Here is a 22,553-nt window from a genome sequence, read left to right on the forward strand (position 1 = left end):
ACATTATACTCCATCTGCCCACTCACCCAACCTATCCAATTCAACCCACAGCCTCATAGCATCCTCCTCCCAGCTCACACTGCCACCCAGCTTTGTGTCATCCACAAACTTGGGGATATTACATTTAATTCCTTTGTCTAAATCGTTAATATATACTAGAGCAAGTGGACCTGTTGGGCCCAAACCTCTCCTGCATTGGTGCAGCACCCTCTCCTCCCCCCTCTCCTCCAAAGGTGGAGGAGAGGAGGGAGGGGGAGGGGAGGGGAGGGGAGGATAGGATGGGGAGGGAGAGGGGAGGGAAGCAGGGAGGGGGGAAGGGGGAGGGGGGGTGGGGGAGGTGGGGGGAGGGGGAGGAGGGGGGGTGCTGCACCAAGGCAGGAGAAGTTTGGGCCCAACGGGTCCATTTGGTCTAGTAATCAATACATTCCTGAAACATGGGTGTCATCACTGCTGTATTCCATTTCTCTAATTTTAGGCTTTGGCTGTGGTTCCCTAACACCACATTCCCACAATCCACATCCCTATTCACTAGTTATTAGCCGGGGTGGGAGCTGCTTTACGTCCTCGTCGTCCACCCTGGGTAGTTCTACAGAACTGGCAACATTTGCAGCAAAGCGTCAACTACGGTTCTCTGAAACACCAATTGCCACTTTTGATTGTTATAGTTGACATACGAAAGAAGTTATTAGCCCTCACTATTTCTTCCTCGACAATACCGTTGTCTTAAGCTGAGAGGGGAGAGATTGAAGAGGGACTCAGAGACAACCTTTTCAGTCAGAGGGGAGTCAGTATCTGGAATGAGCTGCCAGAGGAAGCTATGGAAGGGAATACTAAAAAGGCCTTTAAAAGACATTTAGACAGATATACGAGTAGGAAGAGCTTAGAGGGCTTTGGGCCAAATGCAGGCAAATGGGACTAGGCCACTATACCTACTTGATCGGTGTGGACAAGGTGGGTGAAGGGCCTGTTCCTGTACCGTACAGGAAATAAAGACAATGAACTGGGGCCACAGTTAGATGTGGGCTTATGACAGTGGTCATGTCTTAATGTTGGGAGGAGAAGCTGCTGAACTTTGCCAGATACAGGTTTCATAGGAGACCTAAAATACAAAGATGCCCAGGCACTGATGATTGGGAATTTCAACAGCATTTTCACCAACTGGGATACCACTGCAAGGAAGTGGAGAGATGCAGAAGTATTCTCAGAGTACACAGAGGAGGAAATATAGACCATAAAACAGTACAGCACAGAAACAGGCCCTTCAGCCCACGATGTCTGTGTCAAACATAATCCCAAGTTAGGCTAATCTTCTCTGTCTGCACATGACCTATATGCCTCCATTACTTGCCTATCCATATGCATCTAAAAGCTTCTTAAGCACCAGTATCGTATCTGCCACCACTGCAGTGCGTTCCACATACCCACCAGCCTCTGTGTAAATAAATAGTTGCCCTGCATATCATCTTTAAATTTTGCCCGTGTCAACTTAAAACTATGCTCTCAGGACCTGAACACTACCTTGCACTAGGCAACACCGTTAAAAAATCGGTCATATAATTGTATTTAATTGTATTTATGTATTTATTTGTTTTTGCATTTATTGCATATATGTTTGTACGCACCGTCAGGATTGGCTATTTTTTAATTTCGTTGTACTCGTTGCAATGACAATAAATGAATATTATTATTATTATTATTATTATTATTAACATTTCTGGTCAAAAGGTTATCACCACTCAATTTACAACAGCAGCTTGTAGGCAATACAAAGCAGGGGAAGTCAATCATGGAGAACAGAGTGAAGTCTTGGAACAAATATGTTCCCATTAAAGAATTGGAGACTCTAATCCAAGAGGCACACAGACCTCGAGGAAAGCATGGGGTTGGCCAAAGCAAAAATAGGGAGATTTAGGATAGATACCAAGAGCTGAAAAAGTAGATACGGAGAGGAGGTGCAAAGGATGTTAGGTTTACAAGGTCAACCAGGAAAACACATGGGTGAAGAACACTGACATATAAGCAACAAAAGCACTTGAGATGCTGTGTAAAGTATGGAGAATGAAAAAATGGAAAGAAAATAGAGAGCTGTGTCGCTGACCAGACAACAGTTTGTATTTGGAGGCAGTGTCCTGTTCTAAACAAACCTCTTTTTTAGTTTAGTTTAGAGATACCACGCTGAAACACACCCTTTGGCTCACCAAGTCCATACCTGACCAGCGATCCCTGCACGGGAACACTATCCTACACATTAGGGACAATTTACAATTATACCAAGCCAATTAGCCGACAAACCTCGACATGTTTGGCGTGTGGGAGGAAACCAAAGCACCCGTAGAAAATCCACGCAGGTCACGGGGAGAACGTACAAACTCCACGCAGACAGCAGCCAGAGTCAGGTTTGAACCCGGGTATCTAACGCTGTGAGGCAGCAATTCTACCGCTGCACTACCATGCCACCCTTTGCACTGGTCTTTCACAGAAGAGGGCAGTGGTATCAGCTGTGACGTTGAGGTGGTGAAAGTGAAATAATGTGCAAGAATGGAGCTGATAGCGATATCCGTTTTGTAGAATCTTTAATTTAAACAGCCCATCACACATACAGAATAGAGAGATTGGTGGAGAAGTTGCATCAGCTGAATGTGGAAAACTAATCTGCCTGCTCCTTCATATCAATATTGCTGCCTTTTCAAACTTGCTGTCTCTACTTTTTAATCCCTGTTCTAATATTCTGTGTCAAATTTTCATTGGTCATGGCCCATTTGCATTGAATAGTTACATTGCTATTGCTCCTGTACAGACAATATATAAATCCCAATTCTTCTTGCCGTACACAACACACAGTTTATCCCTGTTGGAAATTACTCACTCAGAGAACCCAGGATCAGTAGCAGAACCCTCATTTCACCAGGTGACATTCTGCAAATGAAAGCACGGAATTAAAATCAGAGAGAAATGAGGTACAAGGGTCTTGTGCAAGCTGTAAAGTGGGACAGCAATTAATAGTTGGTGAAACTACAGACAAACTGGGAGATCTACAGACAAACGTGAGATCTCCCTCTCAGCGTTGTACAGGAAAATTAATTACAATCAATTAACATGAGGTAAAATTCTGAGATTGATCAAGTGGTGATGTCTTCTTACCTGATTCTGCAGAGGTGCTGCTGCCTGGGATGGAGGGAGATGAGACCACCTGCAACCTCCTCAGTCCCGGGGACTCTACCGTGAGTGTTGACAGACTCAGCGACAGCTCGCTGACTACCTTCCACATCCACTTCATGAGTGAATAACTGCAGGGCTGGATAACAGTGCAGCTGATGCGGGTTTGGGGAAAACATGCAAAGCAGACAAACCAACACCCCCCATTCTGTGTCTGTGGAATGAAGAGTCCATTGTTTCCCGTCGACTTCCTCTAACACCCGCAGATCAGTGAAGGGTCAGCACTGAGCAGGGGGCTGCAATTGTAACAGACCAATGTATCAGAGAGGAAATGCACTGTAGGTCCTGTATAAATCCTGCCTAATGACCAGCTGACCATTATTACACAGAGGGCCATACTGGAACAGAAATGGACATAAGTATTAACAGAGGGAGTAGTCATCGGATAAAAGCTGCCAGTGGACTGTGTATTGGAAATGTAATGGACAGTGTGGGCTAGAGAGGAAGTAGCCATAAAATAATCCATGCCACGTCAGTATGTGACACTGAGCTGTGTATATGGAAACTGGAACAGAGATGAAATTGCAGAGAATGTTATCAGATTTATCGTCCATCATCCCACGTGGCAGCATTGTGCTGTGTGGTGGATCTACAGTGAACAGAGGGGGCTGCAAAAGGAAACTGGCAGGATCATTCCTGTTGTACTAAAACATGTCGCATCAGATATTGGTGTCTGTGCTCCGGTCCCAGAACAGACAGTAAACAGGACATTGGCAGCTGAAGCACAACTACGGCATGCAAACAGGCTCTTTGGCCCAACTCCCGTTTGCCTCTGCCTGACCATAATTATCCCTCTAATCCTTTTCGATCCATGAACCTGTCCAAAAGACTTTCAAATGTCATAATTGTTCCTGCCTTTACCACTTCTGGCAATTCATTCCATACATCCATCACCCTCTGTGTGAATAAAACTGTTTCTCACGTCCTATTTAAATCTTTCCCTGCTCACATTAGGACATTGAATAGCACATCACAGAAACATCCCTATGGCCCACAATCTCTATGCCGAATGCAGCACGATAAAATTAATCATATCTCCTTGCAAAAGATGTTATAGAGGTATATAAAATCATGAGGGAAATAAGTAGGGTAAACGTGCATGGTCTTTTCCCAAGTGTTGGGGAATCAAGAACCAGTGGACATAGGTTTAAGGTAAGAGCGGAAAAAATTAACAGGAACTTGGGAGTCGTTTTTTCACTCAGAGGATGGTGGGTAAATGGAACATGCTGCCAGTGGATGTAGTTGATGCAGGACTATAACGGCATTAAAAAGATACTTGGACAGGTACATGGAAAGGTTTAGAAGGAAATGGGCCAATGGGACTACCTAAACTAGGGGATCTTAGCCGACATTAATGAATTGGGCCGAAGGGTTTTTTCCCTGCTGCATGACGACATATGATCAATATCCCTCCATTCCCTGCAGGTCCACGAGCCTATCTGTAAACCTCTCCGATGCCACTATTGTATCGGCTTCCTCACCACCCATGGCAGGATGTTCCAGGCACCCATCACCCTGTGTAAAAAAAACTAAACCTACACATCTACTTTAAACTTTGTCTCTCTCACCTTAAATCTATTCCCTCTAGTGTTTGACAATTTCACATTGGGAAAGAAGGTCCAACTGACTTGTCTCTCTATACCTCCCGTAACGTTATATATTTCCATCAGCTATCCTCTCCTTGTAGTCACGTGTGGCTGTGCCTAACGGCTGCGGCTCGCTGGCAGTCTGTTTGTCTTTTTCCCTTTTTTTTGTTTGTGTGTCGGTGTTGGGATGGTTTATATTTCTGTTTTTGGCTGTGTATGTGTGGGTGGGGGGGGGGCGGGGGGTGGTGGGGTGGGTGAAACCTTTCTTTTTTTAGGTCTCTTCCCCGGGGCGCAGCTTGGCCGCGGGGCCTTCCATCGCCCGCGGGGCCTTCCATCGCCCGCGAGGCCTTCCATCGCCCGGCGCAACTCGGCCGCTGGACTTAACATCGCCAGCGCGGCTTGGCCGCGGGACACAAGTGCCCGGCGCGGCTCGGCTGTGGGGCCTTCCATCGCCCAGTACGGCCGCGGGACGTTTCAGCGCTCGGTGCGGCTCGGCCGCGGGGCCTTCCATCGCCCGGCGCGGCTCGGTTCAGCCTTCCATCACAGTGAGGGGGTGTTTGGAGTCACTGTGATGGATGTTTGTGTTGGGGTCGTGTGTCCTGTGTTCTTTTCTTTTTTGTTGTGTTCTGTGACTGCTGGAAATGTAATTTCGTTCAGTATCTGTACCGAATGACAATAAAGTTCTGTACTGTAGGTAATAGCCCATAATCCAGCCAGACATTAAACCCATGGCCTCCAGCTTTAGTCAGCCTATAGAGGCCTCCAACCTCTGCCTTGGTAAAATGAATGCAAGCATCAATCTTATCTATGCCCCTCGTAATTTAATAAACCTCGGCAAGGTCACCTCACAGCCTCCTTCACTCCAAAAAAGAAACAGCCCCCATGCATCCAAGCTCTCCTCACATCTTGAGCACTCCTGTCCCGGCAACATCCTTCTGCAGCCTCTCTATCTCAATCACATTCTTTGCATTCAATAGCATGGTGACCAGAAATAATAATAATAATAATAATAATGTATTTTATTTATATAGCGCTTTTCATATACTCAAAGACGCTTTACAGAGATTTAGAGAACATAGGGAAATTAATAAATATATAAATAAGTAAATAAATAAACGAACAGAGAAAGGAGACAGAAGGTGAGGTGACCTTCAGTGGTTGAAGGCAGTACTGAACAGGTGAGACTTCAGCGATGTTTTGAATATGGTGAGTGTGGAGGAGTCTCCAACGGTTTGGGGTAGTGAGTTCCATAGGGTGGGAGCAGCGATGGAGAAAGCCCTGTCCCCCCAGGATCTGAGTTTGCACATGATACTCATGTAGTCTCACTAATGTTCTATCCAGATGCAAGGTGATGTCCTAACCCTTCACTCAATGTCCTGTCCAATGAAGGCAACAGCGCCATATGCCTTCTTCACACTGTAAATGACAGGACCCAGGAGTTTAACACTGTAAATGACAGGGCCCAGGAGTGCAAGTAACACTGTAAATGACAGGGCCCAGGAGTTTAACACTGTATGGAGGATGGTGACGGCAGAGGCTATCACAACATTTCAGAAGTATCTAGATGAGCACTTGAATCACCAAGGCCTAGAAGGTGACAGATCATATGTTGATATCTGGGAATGATATAAATTGATACTTAATGATCAGTATGGACAAGGTGAACTGAATGCTCTGTATCCGTGCTGTATGACACTTTGACTCTATCAGTTGAAGCCTGGGGCAGATCAGTTATGATTGCATTGACACAGGGCAGGCAATCTACTTTTGTCCCTGTGTTGCTGTGTTCCTGTGAGAAGACACTGAGTGATCTTGGCAGTCATTGATGGAGGATTCTAATTCAATGATAAATAATGCAGTGGTGAAACAGCAGAAAAGGACACAGGAAATTCACTCCTTGGTCGAGCAGGCCAGAACTTTATAACTCGGGAGTGCAGGAAGATGAGGGGTGATATTATAGAGGCGTATCATTTCATGTGAGGAATACATAGTATAAATGCACAGTCTTTTCCCCAGAGTAGGGGAATCAAAACCAGAGGCCATGGATTGAAGGTGAGGGGGGTAAGATTGAATAGAAAGGAACGTGAGGGGCAACTTTTTTTTTTTAAATGCAAAGGGTGGTAGGTATATGGAACGAGCTGTGGCCTTTCACAAAATGTTACCTGTGCCCGATATGTAAAGTACTTTGTTTTCCGTCTAGGTGCTTCTTGTTACAAACAGGATTGTGGGAATGGTGGCAAATTAATCTGCAGTGCTTCCATTGGAAATGTTATGATGGCAGATTTGAATTTGGTACACAGAAACAAGTATTTAAGCCCTTCCACTCAAACTCCTATGAAAACTGCCTCTCTCTGTCCATTCCCTCCTCCTATCCCTATCCCCACCCCTCAGCCACTCTCATTTTCCATAAATTCTCGTTTCCTTGTCGCTCAATTTGCATCTGAGCCCTTTCATCAATGGTTACCTGATTCCTTGGTGTGAAAGGTCCCTTGTTCTCAGTCTATGGATTTCCTGGTAAAAACAGGGATGACAGAGCAGGAAAGTTAACCCATTAGTAATGTAGTGGTTGCAAAAACAAGGGTGTTTTGTATGGAAGTTACTGCAGAGGAACAGGCCATTCAGCCCAACAACATTGACTTGTTTTATACTGCACACCAACATCCTGCAATGTGGAAGCACTGTGCACTCAGCTGTGTCCTGGGACTGCAGTGAACAGAGGGGACTGGACAAGGAACATCCACACAATCATTCCTCATTCACGAAAAATTACATCAGTTTATCTAAAGATCTGAATTGGAGGCAGCCATATATCTTGGACCATTAAAAATTATGGAGAGTACTGCAACGTGGGAGACAGATGGGACCACTAAACGGTTTGAAAATTAGCATGAGAACATCGTGACTGAGCTCAACACAGAGGAAATAGTGGAACAAGACAGAACACATACTGGAAAACAGGGATCATCAATTATTCCCTCAAGCTTCCAAGGATACTGATTCTCAGTCTGTACAACCACTTGTCACTCTCTCCTGTTCCCTCATATTCCAGTCCTCATTTCACCAATTGCCCCTTTGATTCTTTATGTCGAATTTTGCTCAGTTTGCATCCTTCCATTCATCAATGTTACCTGCGCTCCTGATATTGAAAGTTGCTTGTTTCCACTTTCTTCAGTCTGACCAACCCAAAATGGCTTTCCATTCCTTCAGCAAACTCTGCCTGAACCGTTGTATTACTCCAGCATTTTGCTCAAGATTCCAGTAATTGTCGTTCCCGAATCTTGCTCTCATTTTGCCAGGATGGTTGAAGGGGGCAGAATTGACCAGAACATGTGTTTCCGTTTGTCCTGCAATGGCCACAGAAGGGAAGATGAATTATTTATGTCCCTGCATAGAAACAGGCCGTTCTGCCCAGCAGCTCCATGATATGTTTTACATTCTACATCAACCTCCTGTAACGTGGCAGCTCTGGACACTCAGCTGTGCGGTGGGACTACAGTAACAGAGAGGACTGGAAAAGGAACATCCACAAACTCATTTGTTTTGCACATTGGTGTCAGTGCTCGAGAACTATGATGAGCAGACACCGCATGGGGTCTTGGCAGCTGCAAAACAGCCAAAACTAGAAAATGTTGTTGGGACTTTTGAGTTTAAAGGGAGAGAATGGATAAGCTGTCTATTTTCCCTGGAGCAAGGATAAAACCTGAGTAGTGTCTTTATGGAGGTTTATAAAATTGAGGAATGTTAGTAAGCTGGATAGTCACAATCTCTTTCTCCGGATAAAAGTCATAGGTTTAAGGAGTGACACATTTTTCAGAGTGTGGTGAGTATATGGAATGAGCAGCCAGAGGAAGTGGTTGAGGCATGTACTATTATCATGTATTAAAGAAATTTGAAGAGCTACTTGGACAATAAAGATGTGGAGAGACACACAACAAACTGCATATTCTGCAATTCTGACCAAAACTCCAAGTGCTGGAAGAGCTCAGCAGGTCAAGCAGCATTGTGGAGGGAGTGGACAGGCGATGTTTCATGTCAGGCCCCCTCTTCAGACTCAGACCACCATCTGTCCATTCCCTCTACAGATGCTATCTGTCCGGTTGTGTTGCTCCAACACTTCGAGGAACACTTGCTCAGGGATATAGGTAAACCACTGACATGTTGGGCCAAAGAGCATGTTTCCATGCTGTTCAACTCTCTGCCAGCTATGAAAACATTAAATGTGCAGATGAGTAGCTAAGATATATCAGATGCTGCACGGAATGGATTGCAGAGATAAGGAGGAGTAAGACCATAGAGGGAACTGAAAATCATAAGATGTTGTCACTGACCCCTCAAGGTACCACAGAATGTCTCTGTCTGTCTTCCCAGAAAGCCTCTTACTTAATCTCGTACTTTTCAGTTGTTAATATTGCCCAATATGCAACGACTGGTGTTTTTTTTGTCAGAAGTGAAGAATCCTCTATTCTTGCTTTGCAACCGGCATCTCACAAACATGATATCAGGAATGGGTAAAAATGATTGAAGGAGTGAGTCCATTGGATCGTCAATGGAACCGAAAGCTGGAAAGAATTATTTAGAATTCACCACACAGGAATGTCCAGTTCAGGCCAAAATCACAGCCATGCCATGTGCCCATCCCTGCTTGCTGCAATCACGCAATTCTGTTCCTGTCAAAATTAACATCATCGTTCCTAACATTACGTACTTTACAACACTCTCATAGCTCAGTGTCCAACATTAATAGTGAGTGTTCCTGGGGAGGGATGTACCTTTTCTCTGGATGTTTATTATCCAATCCATTCTATATATTATATTCCAGTACACAGAGGGCCAACATTAGCTCACTGCTGGTGTGGGAGAAAATTATCCTGCAGATGATGCCTCTCTCACACTCATGTCCTCTGATTCACCATTTCCGCTCACTGCGCACCAGCCCCCACTCCCTCTCCTGCCTTACCCAGCTGTGCTCCTCCCAAAACAAGGCATCTTAGACAGACACGGATCGAGAGAATGGGTTTAAACCGGGCGAACGGAACTTAATGAAAAACAATGCCATCGGACAAAGTCAGCATGGGTTTACAAACGGCAAATCATGTCTGACGAATCTTATAGAATTTTTCGAGGATGTAACTAGTAGAGTGGATAAGGGAGAACCAGTCGATGTGTTGTATCTGGACTTTCAGAAGGCCTTCGTCAAGGTCCCACATAGGAGATTGGTGTACAAACTTAAAGCACACGGTATTGAGGGTTCAGTGTTGAGGTGGATAGAAAATTGGTTGGCGGACAGGAAGCAAAGAGTAGGGATAAACGGGTCCTTTTCGGAATGGCAGGCAGTGACTAGTGGGGTACCGCAAGGCTCAGTGCTGGGACTCCAGTTATTTACAGTGTATATTAATGATTTGGACGAGGGAATTGAATGCAACATCTCTAAGTTTGCGGATGACACGAAGCTGGGTGGCAGTGTTAGCTGCGAGGAGGATGCTAGGAGGCTGCAGAGTGACTTGGATAGATTAGGCGAGTGGGCAAATGCATGGTAGATGCAATATAATGTGGATAAATGTGAGGTTATCCACTTTGGCGGCAAGAACAGGAAAGCAGAGTATTACCTGAATGGTGACCGATTAGGAGAAGGGGAGATGCAACGTGACCTGGGTGTCATGGTGCACCAGCCATTGAAAGCAAGCGTGCAGGTGCAGCAGGCAGTGAAGAAAGCGAATGGTATGTTGGCATTCATAGCAGTTGTACAGGGCATTGGTGAGACCGCACCTGGAGTATTGTGTGCAGTTTTGGTCTCCTAATCTGAGGAAAGACGTTCTTGCCTTAGAGGGAGTACAGAGAAGGTTCACCAGATTGATCCCTGGGATGGCGGGACTTTCATATGAAGAAAGACTGGATAGACTGGGCTTGTACTAGCTGGAATTTAGAAGACTGAGGGGGGATCTTATAGAAACATATAAAATTCTTAAGGGATCGGGGGGTATGGAGAGAAGGTTACAGGTTACTGAGCTGGATGATCAGCAGCGGCTCACTAGCAGTCTGTTCGTCTTTTTTCCTTTTTCCTTTTTTTTTTGTTGTGTGTCGGTGTTGGGATGGTTTTTATATATTTTTTTTGTTGTGTATGTGTGGGAGGGGGTGGTGGTGTGTGGGGGGGGGGGACTTTTCTCTTCCTCACGGCGCGGGGTGCGGCTCGGCTGCGGGGCCTAACATCGCCCGGTGCGGCTTGGCCGCTGGACTTTACATCGCCCGGTGCGGCTTGGCCGCTGGACTTAACAGTGCCCGGTGCGGCTCGGCTGCGGGACTTAACATCGCCCGGTGCGGCTTGGCCGCTGGACTTTACAACGCCCGGTGCGGCTCAGCCGCGGGACTTTACATCGCTGGTGCGGCTCGACTGCGGGACTTAACATCGCCCGGTGCAGCTCGGCTGCGGGACTTAACATCGCCCGGTGCGGCTCGGCTGTGGGTCTTTTCATCGCTGGTGCGGCTCGACTGCGGGACTTAACATCGCCCGGTGTGGCTCGACCACGGGACTTAACATCGCCCGGTGCGGCTCGGCCACGGGACTTAACATCGCTGGTGCGGCTCGACCACGGGACTTTACATCGCCCGGTGCGGCTCGGCCACTGGACTTAGCTGCGCAAGGCTTGGTCGCGGGCCTTTCATCGCCCGGTTCGGCCGCGGGACGTTTCAGCGCCCGGTGCGGGGACTGTGCGGGTCGGTCGGGGACGAGCTGTCTGTCCGTGGGCGTGGGGAAGAGAGTGGAAGTTTTGTTGCCTCCATCACAGTGAGGGGGTGTTTGGAGTCACTGTGATGGACGTTTGTGTTGGGGTTATGTGTCTTGTGTTCTTTTTTTCTGTGACTGCTATGTAGTTTCGTTCGGTACTTCGGTGCCGAACGACAAATAAAGCTCTGTTATACCTGTTATACTGTTATATTGAATGGCGGTGCAGGCTCAAAGGGCCGAATGGCCTACTCCTGCACCTATTTTCTATGTTTCTATGTAATGCGAGGTTAAGCACTTGTGTGAAGTATGAAAAGGCAGTAGAAATCAAAAGTGGGTGGAGTGCAGACAGATCAAGATGTTCTTGTGCATGAGACACCTGACAGTCGACATGAAGGTGCGACAAACGTCAGGAAGGTAAGCAGCACATTGGGATTTATTGCAAGCGGGGTTGGAGATGAAAACACAGTTTAAGTTTAAGTGCGATGTTGGTCTCGTTATTTAAGAGTACATTTGCATTCAAAATAGCCCAGAAGAGATTAACTCACCTAATTTCAGGGATAAAGCTTTTATGCTACCACAAATGTCTAAAAGTGTTGGGTTGTGTTGTTTGGAGTTGACAAGGATGCGGGATGAGGGGTGAGCCACACACGGTCCCACAGCAGCAGAACAGTGTTGTTGTTGGGACAGAGTCAGAGATAAACAGCATGGAAACAGGACCTTTGAGTGCACACCAAGCATCCTTTAAAAAAAAAATCCTACCCTCAACTATGTTATTCTCCCCCATTTTATCTTTGGGCTTGCTTTGTTTTTCACTAATATTGTTTTTATTAATGAACTGAAAATGTATTTGTTTTTATGTTATCGTTTAGACGTATTATGGTACTGCAAATAAGAATTTCATTGCTCCATTTCGGTAAATATGTTACAATCTCTCTCTTCTCCCTCCTCCCTTCTCCTATTCCCCCATCCTCTCCCCCCACCCCCTTTCCCGCTGCCTCTTCCCATTCTGCCCACCCAAATTGCTCCATTCACCACAACACAGAACAATGTAAAAGATAGAATTAAAAGAAAGTACCATCACTGATGTTTTGGGAGCTGAGAGGACACCCACAAGATCAAAGGGAGAATGTGTAAATTCCACACAGTCAGCACCCGAGGTCTCGTTCGAAGCCAGATGATGGGAGAGCCGAGGCAGCAGCTCTACTAGCTGCACCACTGTGAGATGTTTTGAACAATACTATTTAAGAAGGGAATTGTTGAAAAGGGCAGCAAGAATAAATCAGGGAGCTGCAGAACAGTGGGCCCGATATCAGTGGCGCAGAGGTTATTTGAGAGAAGTTGGAGGGACTGGATCTACACCATTTGGACAGGCATGCACATTCTCAAGGGGAGGGTGAGTGCTGTGCATGTTGGCACCAATGACATTAGGAAAATGGAAGAGGTCCCGCAAAATGAATATACGTAGTTAGGCAAATGGTTCAAAAGCAGGACCTCCAGTACCATGTGCTAATGACGGCAAGTACAAGAAATTTGGACAGATAAATGTGTGGCTGAGGAGTTGTTGCAGACAGAAAGAAAAGAGTGGGGATAAATGGGTCCCTTTCAGAATGGCAGGCAGTGACTAGTTGGGTACCGCAAGGCTCGGTGTTGGGACTGCAGCTATTTACAATATACATCAATGACTTGGATGAAGGGATTAAAAGTACCATTAGCAAATTTGCCGATGATACAAAGCTAGGTGGCAGTGTGAACTGTGAGGAAGATGCTATGAGGTTGCAGGGTGACTTGGACACGTTGTGTGAGTGGGGGGATGCATGGCGGATGCATGGCAGATGCAGTTTAATGTAGATAAGTGTGAGGTTATCCACTTTGGTGGTAAGAATAGGAAGGCAGATTATTATTTGAATGGTGTCAAGTTAGGAAAAGGGGACGTACAACGTGATCTGGGTGTCTTAGTGCATCAGTCACTGAAAGGAAGCATGCAGGTACAGCAGGCAGTGAAGAAAGCCAATGGAATGTTGGCCTTCATAACAAGAGGAGTTGAGTATAGGAGCAAAGAGGTCCTTCTGCAGATGTACAGGGCCCTAGTGAGACCACACCTGGAGTACTGTGTGCAGTTTTGGTCTCCAAATTTGAGGAAGGATATTCTTGCCATTGAGGGCGTGCAGCGTAGGTTTACTAGGTTAATTCCCGGAATGGCGGGACTGTCATATGTTGAAAGACTGGAGCGACTAGGTTTGTATACACTGGAATTTAGAAGGATGAGAGGGGATCTTATCGAAACGTATAAGATTATTAAGGGGTTGGACATGTTAGAGGCAGGAAACATGTTCCCAATGTTGGGGGAGTCCAGAACCAGGGGCCACAGTTTAAGAATAAGGGGTAGGCCATTTAGAACAGAGATGAGGAAAAACTTTTTTAGTCAGAGAGTTATGAATCTGTGGAATTCTCTGCCTCAGAGGGCAGTGGAGGCCAATTCTCTGAATACATTCAAGAGAGAGCTAGATAGAGCTCTTAAGGATAGCGGAGTCAGGAGGTATGGGGAGAAAGCAGGAACGGGGTACTGATTGAGAATGATGAGCCATGATCACATTGAATGGCGGTGCTGGCTCGAAGGGCCGAATGGCCTACTCCTGCACCTATTGTTTATTGTCTATTGGTAGGGATTTAGATTTATGAACCATTGGAATCTCTTCTGGGGCAGAGGTGATCCATACAAGAAGGACGGGTTACACTTGAACTGGAGACCAACCAATATCCTGACAGGAAAGTTTGCTGCTGGTAATCGGGTGGGTTCAAATTAAAATTGCTGGGTGGAGGGGGGGGAAGGAGTTCATTGCAGAACTGAGAGAACTGAGGCAGGTGAGTGGCTGGAACTCGGTATGGAAGGTGATAAAGAAAGCTCACTAGGCGGGATAGCACAGCAGGAAGCAACGTAGGACTGTTGTGAATTTGTGGAATCACCCACAGATTTGTGAATTTGTGGAATCACCCAGAGAGCAAAGAATTTGTGAATTTGTGGAATTCTCTGCCACAGAAGGTAGTGGAGGCAAATTCACTGGAATAATTGAAAAGAGTTAGATAGAGCTCTTGGGGCTAGTGGAATCAAAGGCTATGGGGAGAAGGCAGGCATGGGTTAGAGTGATATATTGTGGAAACAGGCTCTTCAGCCTAACTCGCCCACACCGACCAACAATGTCCCAGCTACCCTAGTCCCACTTGCCTGCACTTGGTCCATAACCCTCCAAACCTGTCATATCCATGTACCTGTCCAACTGTTTCTTAAACGATGGGCTAGGTCCAGCCTCAACTACCTCCTCTGGCAGCTTGTTCCACACACCCACCACCCTCCGCGTGAAAAAATAACTGTTCAGATTCCTATTAAATCTTTTCCACTTCAGCTTGAACCTATGTCCTCTGGTCCTCGATTCCCCTACTCTGGGTAAAAGACTGTGCATCGACCCAATCTATTCCTCTCATGATTTTGTGTACCTCTATAAGATCCCTCATCCTCCTATGCTCCATGGAACAAAGACCCAGCTTATTGAACCTCCCCCTTTAGCTCACACCCTCTAGTCCTGGCAACATCCTCTGAACCCTTTCAAGCTTGACAATATCTTTCCAATAACATGGTGCCCAGAACTGAACACAATATTCTAAATGCGGTCTCACCAAGGTCTTCTTCAACTGCAACATGACCTCCCAACTTCTATACTCAATACTCTGACTGATGAACGCCAAAGTGTCAAAAGCCTTTTTGACTACTTTATCTACCTGCGACTCGACTTTCAAGGAACCATGCACTTGTACTCCTAGATCCCTCTGCTCTACAACACTAGCCAGAGGCTTACCATTTACTGTGTAGGTCCTGCTTTTGTTCGACAACCTAAAATGCAACACCTCACACTTCTCTGTATTAAATTCAATCAACCATTCCTCCACCCACGTGGCCAATCGTTCCAAATCCTGCTGCAATCATTCACAACCATCTTCACTATCTGCAAAACCACTAACTTTTGTATCATCAGCAAACTTGCTGATCTTGTCCTGTATGTTCTCATCCAAATTATTGATGTAGATGACAAACAGTAACGGGCCGAGCACCGAACCCTGTGGCACACCACCAGTCACAGGCCTCCATTCTGAGAAGCAACTTTCCACCATCACCCTATGCTTCCTGATTACTGCTTACTTCCGGGTTACTGATTGTGGATGATCAGCCATGATCCCAATGAATGGCGGTGCAGGCTCAAAGAGCCGAATGGCCTACTCCTGCACCTATTTTCTATGTTTCTTTGTTTCTATTGAATTGCATCTATTTAATGGGAGAGGCCTGATGGGCGAGACTTGGATAGGTACATGCGACTGGGACATTTTAAACATTACAAAAACATCGCTAAGCAAGGTACAGAACTGGCAGCTTAATGATCTCGGGTACAGGTGCGAGAGGTACAAGATAGAGGTGGGGGTAAAAGAGGAGGGGATGGTGCTCGATTGATTAAGAAGAATGTCACAGCAGTAATCAGATGACATTTCTGATGGGTCTTGCAATGAAGTTATAGGGGTGGAGCTGAGAAATAAAAAACAGATGATTAGCTTGTTGGGAGTGTACTATTGGCCCTTAAATAGTCAACGGGAATTATAAGAACAAATGTGCGAGGAGATTTCCGACAGCTGATTAATAGGGTCACCACCATCGGCAATTTTAACTTTCCCAATATAGACTGGGACTGACAGAGTGTCAAGGGCTGCGATGGGATGGAATTTGTCAAATGAATTCAGGAAAGTTTCTTTAGGTAATACAGTGCATTCAGAAAGTATTCAGACCCCTTCAGTTCTTCTACATTGTGCTCTGTTACAGCCTTATTTTAAAATTGATTAAATCCACTTTTGTTATCATCAATCTACACACAATATCCCAGAATAAAAAAGCGAAAACAGGTGTTTTGAATTTTTTTTTAAGTAATTTGAAAAGAAATAACTGAAATATCATATTTACATAAGTATTCAGACCCTTTTCTATGACACTCAAAATTGAGCTTTTGTTCATTCTATTTCTATTGATTATCCTTGAGGTGTTTCTACAACTTGACTGGAGTCCACCAGTGGTAAATTAAATTGATTGTACATGACTTGGAAAGGCACCCACCTATCTACATAGGGTCCCACAGTTGAAAATGCATGTCAGGGTAAAAATCAAGCCATGAAGACGATGGAATTGTCCATAGACGTCCGAGACAGGATTGTGTTGAGACATATCTGGGGAAGGGTATAAAACAATTTCTGCAGAATTGCAGGTCCCAAAGAGCATAGTGTCCTCCATCATTCTTAAATGGAAGAACATTGGAACCACCAAGACGCTTCATAGAGCTGGCTGCCCGGCCAAACTAAGCAATCAGGAGAGAACGGCCTTGGTCAGGGAGGTGACCAAGAACCCAATAGTCACTCTAACAGAGCTCCAGAGTTCCTCTGTAAAGATGGGAGAATTTTCCAGAAGGACAACTATATCTGCAGCACTCCACCAATCAGACCTTTATGGTGGAATGGCCAGACGGAAGCCACTCCTCAGTAAAAGGCACATGATAGCCCGCTTGGAGTTTGCCAAAAGGCACCTAAAACACTCTCAGACCATGAGAAACATGATTCTCTAGTCTGATGAAACCAAGATTGAAATCTTTGGCCTGAATGTCAAGCGGCACCGCTCATCACCTGACCAATACCATATCTACGGTGAAGCATGGTGGTGGTGGCAGCATCATGCTGTGGGGATGTTTTTCAGTGGCAGGAACTGAGAGACTAGTCAGGATGGAGGGAAAGATGAATGGAGCAAAGTACAGAGAGATCCTTGATAAAAACCTGCTCCAGAGTGTTCTGGACCTCCGATTGGGGCGGGCGTTTATGATTAAAAAATGAATTTAATCCATTTTAAAATAAGGCTCTAACGTAGAAAATGTGGAAAAAGTGAAGGGGTCTGAATACTTTCTGAATGCACTGTATGTAGAGGCCACTATTGGAGAGGGCAAAGCTTGATCTTCTCTTTGGAAATTGGGACAGGCAAGTGCCTGAAATGTCAGTGGATGAGCGTTTTAGGGCCAGTGACCAGTACTATTAGCTTTAAAATAGTTATGGATAAAGAGAGGGTGGACCCACAGTTAAAATTCTAAATTGGGACTAGTGTAACTTTGATGGTATGAGACAGGTACTTGCTCAAGTTGATGGAGTAGGTTGTTTGCAGGCAAAGGAACATCTGGAAAGTGGGATGCTTTTAAAAGTGTGATGGCATGAGCTCAGAGCATGCATGTTCCAATTCGAACAAAGGGCAAGGCAGGTGGGAGTAACGAAGCCGGCATGATCAGAGAAATTGAGCCTCTTGTCTGGAAAAAGGAGGCATAGAACTTGCATAGGCAGCTAGGATCAAGTGTAACCCTGGAGAAGTTTTGGGAAAATCAGGAGGGCAAAAAATAGGGAAATAATATTAAGGAACATCCAGAGAGATTTTATGTACATTAAGATAAAGAGGGGAAATAGAGAGAGAATAGGGTCCTCCAGAAACCAAAATGGTTATCTCCGTGTGCTGCAGGAGATGGGCAAGGTCCTCAGTTACGACAGTCTGTAATATGGTTGAAGAGGTGCTGGATGTCCTAAGGTAATTGAAAGGAAATAAATCTCCTGCACCTGATCAGACATATCCGAGAATACCGTAGGTAGCTTGAGAAGAATTGCAGGATCCCTGGCTGAGATATATGAATCATCATTAGGCATGGGTGAGGTGCCGGACGAGTGGAGGGTGGCTAATGTTGTGCCCCTATTTAAGAAGGGCTGCAAGGAATAGCCTGGGAACTATAGACCAGGAAGCCTAACATCTGTGGTTGGCAAATTACTGGGGAGGATTCTGAGATAAGATATACATGCATTTGGATTAGGCTTGTATACACTGGAATTTAGAAGGATGAGAGGAGATCTTATCGAAACGTATAAGATTATTAAGGGGTTGGACACGTTAGAGGCAGGAAACATGTTCCCAATGTTGGGGGAGTCCAGAACAAGGGGCCACAGTTTATGAATAAGGGGTAGGCCATTTAGAACTGAGATGAGGAAAAACTTTTTCAGTCAGAGAGTTGTGAATCTGTGGAATTCTCTGCCTCAAAGGCAGTGGAAGCCAATTCGCTGAATGCATTCAAGAGAGAGCTGGATAGAGCTCTTAAAGATAGCGGAGTCAGGGGGTATGGAGAGAAGGCAGGAACGGGGTACTGATTGAGAATGATCAGCCATGATCACATTGAATGGCGGTGCTGGCTCGAAGGGCCGAATGGCCTCCTCCTGCACCTATTGTCTATTGTCTATTGACATGGGCTGATTAGAGTTACACAGTGTGGAAACAGGCCTTTCAGTCCAACTTCCCCACGTCGACCCATATGCCCCATGAACACTAATCCTACCTGCCTGGATTTGGCCCATATCCTTCCAAACCTATCCTTCTACCTGTTCAAATGTTTATTAAATGTTATGATAGTACCTGGTTCAACTACCTCCTCTGGCAGGTTGTTCCATATATCCACTACCTTTTGATGTAAAACCTAAAAGAAAAAGTGAGTGGGGAAAGATTTATCAGGAACCTAACTCCTCTGATTCTTGACTGATTTGGAATAGTCAGCATGGTTTTGCATATGGGAGATTCCAAATACAAATCTAATTGAGTTATTTGAAGAAGCAACCAAAAATGTAATTGACATTTGTCTATATAGTTTTCAGCAAGGAATTTGGTCAGGTTGTGCATATTTGGCTGCTCTGGAAGGGAGTGCTGGATAGAGAATTGGCTTCATGGAAGAAAGCTGAAGGTGATGGTGGAAAGTAGTTTTTCAGACTGGAGGCTTGTGACTAGTGGTGCACCTCAGGGATCAGTGCTGAGTCCATATCTGTTAGTGGTTTACATCAATGATTTGGATGAGAATGCACAAGTCATGAATTGCAAGTTTGCAGATGACACTAAAGTGAGTGCTATTGAAGATAGCAACAATGGTGACCAAAATTCACAACAGGATCTTGATCAGCTATGTAATTGGGCTGAGGAATGGTTAATGGAATTTAATGCAGATAGGAGCAAGGCATGATTGCATTTTGGAAAGTCAAACCAGGGGAGCATCTTCACAGAGAATGGCAGGGCCCTGGGGAGTGTTGTAGGGCAGAGGGATCTTGAAAGTGCAGCCACAGCCACAACTGCTTTCTTGGAACTTGCCTGCGCCTCCATCTTATCTGTCCCTCTCTTCCCCTCCCCAGTTCTCCCTCTATCTTCCTGTCTCCACCTATATCCTTCCTTTGTCCCGCCCTCCTGACATCAGTCTGAAGAAGGATCTCGGCCCGAATCGTCACCCATTCCTTCTCTCCTGAGATGCTGCCTGACCTGCTGAGTTACTCCAGCATTTTGTGAATAAATACCTTTGAAAGTGCAGGTGCTCAGTTCGCTCAAAGTGGCCGCACAGGTAGAAAATGTGGTCAAGAAGCCTTTAGGTACATTGGCCTTCATCAATGAGTATAAAAATTGGGATGTTATGTTAACAGTTGTACAAGTTGTTGGTGAGGCCCAATTTGAAGTATTGTGTTCAGTTTTGGTCACCCTGTTAGAGGAAGGATATTGTTAAGCTGAAAAGAATGCAAAGAAGATCGATGAAGATGTTGCCAGGACATGAGGGCCTGAGCTATAGGGTGACAAAGATAAATTGCAATGCTTCAAGAAGACAGAATGGGATAGGGAAAGGTTGAGTGCTTAAAATGTTTAAGCTCTTCATGCATTATAATAATTCTGTGTTTCAAAGAAGGTTGAAACTGAGCATGCGTAGCTGACACTGCAGTTTACTTTAGTCAGATTCTGTTCTCTGTTGTCAAAGGATAAATCGCAATCATAAAGCAATAAAATAAGGTTGAAAGGGTAACAGGATATTTGCTTATCTGTAATGGTGTAGAATTGGGCTGTGTTTACTCTGCTGTGCTTTCGGAAGTGCGCGATGTATAGTTGTTATAAGACCATTTGGAGGAAGGAAAACCTCTAAAGTGTTTGCCCTGGTAAACCAAACATCAAAAGGAAAATCTGTACATAAGAAGCAGATGATTTTTTTTGTTCGTTGAGCAGTCTCTTAAAATTGCTCCCAATGATCACTGTGTTTGGTGCTTTTGAATAAAGTCTTGATTGTATTGCCAGGTCTTGGTGTTGTGTTTTAAAGTTTTCTTTAACAAGGGGGAGCTGGGCAGGCTAGGGCTTTATTACTTTGAGCTCAGGAGGCTAAGAGGTGATCATATGAAGGAAAATACATTATCGTCTATCTAGTCTGAGCATTTGACAGCACTCGCCGAAGTTTATAAAGTTGAGGGGGGACCTCATTGAAAATTACAGAATAATGAAAGGCATAGATAGAGTGGATGTGGAAAGCATGTTTCCACAGGTGGGAGAGCTTTGGACCAGAGGTTATAGCCACAGAATGAAAGGGCACTCTTTTAGAAACGAGGTAAGGAGTTAGAGATCAGTCATGATTGAATGGGGAGTGGTCTCGATTCACTAAATGGCCCAATTCTACTCGTGTAACTTGCGAACTTTTATCCTGAGTAGGGAACTCAAGAACCAGAGGGACTTAAGTTTAATGTGAGAGGGAAAAGATTCAATAGAAATCTGTGGGCAGCATTTTCACACAGAACGAGCTGCCAGAGGAGGACCTTACGGCAGGTGCAGTAAAACATTTAAAAGACATTTGGACAGGTGCTTGGATAGGAAAGGTTTAGAGGGATATGGGTCACATTCTGGCAGGTGGGACTAGCGTAGATAGGAAATCTGGTCTGGATAGGATAGTTGAACAGAAGAGCCTGCTTCTGTGCAGTATGACTCGAGGTCGGATTAGAGATAGTCAGCATTGCTTTGTCCATGGGAAATCCTATCTCACAAACCTGACAAGTATATTTCGACGATGAGGGCAGGACAGTGAGCAGGGCAGTTTTTTATGGACTCTAGAACACCATTGACAAATTGCCATATGGTAGACTAGCGTGGAAGGTTAGATCACATGGAATCCAAGGCAAGCTAGACAATTGGATTCAAAATTGGCTTCGAGGAAGTAGTCAACGTGTAGTTTCTGAGCACTGTTTTTCCCATTGGAGGCCTGTGACCAGTGGAGTGATGCAGAAGCTGGTGCTGTTTCCACTGTTGTTTGTTATCTACATTAACAAATTGGATGACTGTGTAGCTAAATTTGTTGGTGAATTTGCAAATTATGGTAATTACACCATAATTGTTCAGGCACATTCAGGGAGAGCATGGTGATGCTGGAATTCTCCACCCTGGAGGTTAGATTGTTGATGATAAATAGGTCACAGGTCAGTTTTTCAAAGATCAGGGAATGGAAAGCTATGTGCACTTGGCACAGAAGAGGAGTTGAGGTGTGGAGCAAATTGGCTCTGGTCACATTAAATTATGGGGCAGGTTTGGGGAGACAGGTGGCCTACTCTCACTTCTACCCTTTTGTGTTGTGGTGTAAAAGGGTAGAGTGCTTTGGGAGGTGATTCTAGGGAAGAGGGTCTAATCTGCCATGTCTGGATGATCTAAATTCAAAGAGATAAAGGAAAAGGTGAGATCTTAATGAGGGGTAAGCAAGACAAAACACACACCCATTTTCCAGTCCCAGCTCCCTCTTACCTCAGCCTTCCGTGTGTCTGTTGCTCTAATGTTCCCTGTGGCCTCTCACCAGACCTTGCCTTTGTCTCTGACATGTAGAGCCCATTGTTCTCGCTCTATCCGCTTCCTGAAACAAACACGACATCAGTCAGGGACGCGACAAATCTGGCTGCTGGAACTTTAATGAATGTTGGAATACAAAGAGGCATGCAGCACCACAAGTCCCCTTTAAATTTTCCGCTCTCACATTAAACCTACAGACCCTAGTTTCAGAACTTCACTCGATCTGTGCTCAAGTGATTTTATAAACAAAAGGTCATCCCCTTAGTTTCTTTGCTCCATGGAAATCAATCCCAGCCTATCCAGCCTCTCC

General features: G+C 45.2%; 1 protein-coding gene across 5 annotated transcripts in view; it reads right to left on the minus strand.

Moving 5' to 3' along the window:
- Nucleotides 1-22,284, minus strand: part of LOC144612165 (uncharacterized) — a 33,579-nt gene extending 11,295 nt beyond the window's left edge. The window contains exons 1-6 of one of the 5 annotated variants that reach the window (XM_078431724.1): nt 22,202-22,243; nt 12,599-12,723; nt 7,931-8,146; nt 7,267-7,313; nt 3,142-3,452; nt 2,867-2,916 (exon numbers count right to left, since the gene is read on the minus strand). In XM_078431724.1, coding sequence (XP_078287850.1) covers nt 2,867-2,916; nt 3,142-3,335 — 244 coding nt within the window. In that variant the 5' untranslated portion in view covers nt 3,336-3,452; nt 7,267-7,313; nt 7,931-8,146; nt 12,599-12,723; nt 22,202-22,243. Of the gene's footprint in view, nt 1-2,866; nt 2,917-3,141; nt 3,453-7,266; nt 7,314-7,930; nt 8,147-12,598; nt 13,180-19,959; nt 20,029-22,201 lie in introns of those variants that run through there. The other 4 variants (XM_078431725.1, XM_078431728.1, XM_078431726.1 and 1 more) reach the window with 4 other exon arrangements.
- Between the last annotated feature and the right edge of the window lie 269 nt (nt 22,285-22,553).

This window comes from Rhinoraja longicauda, chromosome 43 (assembly GCF_053455715.1).
Source record: "Rhinoraja longicauda isolate Sanriku21f chromosome 43, sRhiLon1.1, whole genome shotgun sequence".
Taxonomy (NCBI): domain Eukaryota; kingdom Metazoa; phylum Chordata; class Chondrichthyes; order Rajiformes; family Arhynchobatidae; genus Rhinoraja; species Rhinoraja longicauda.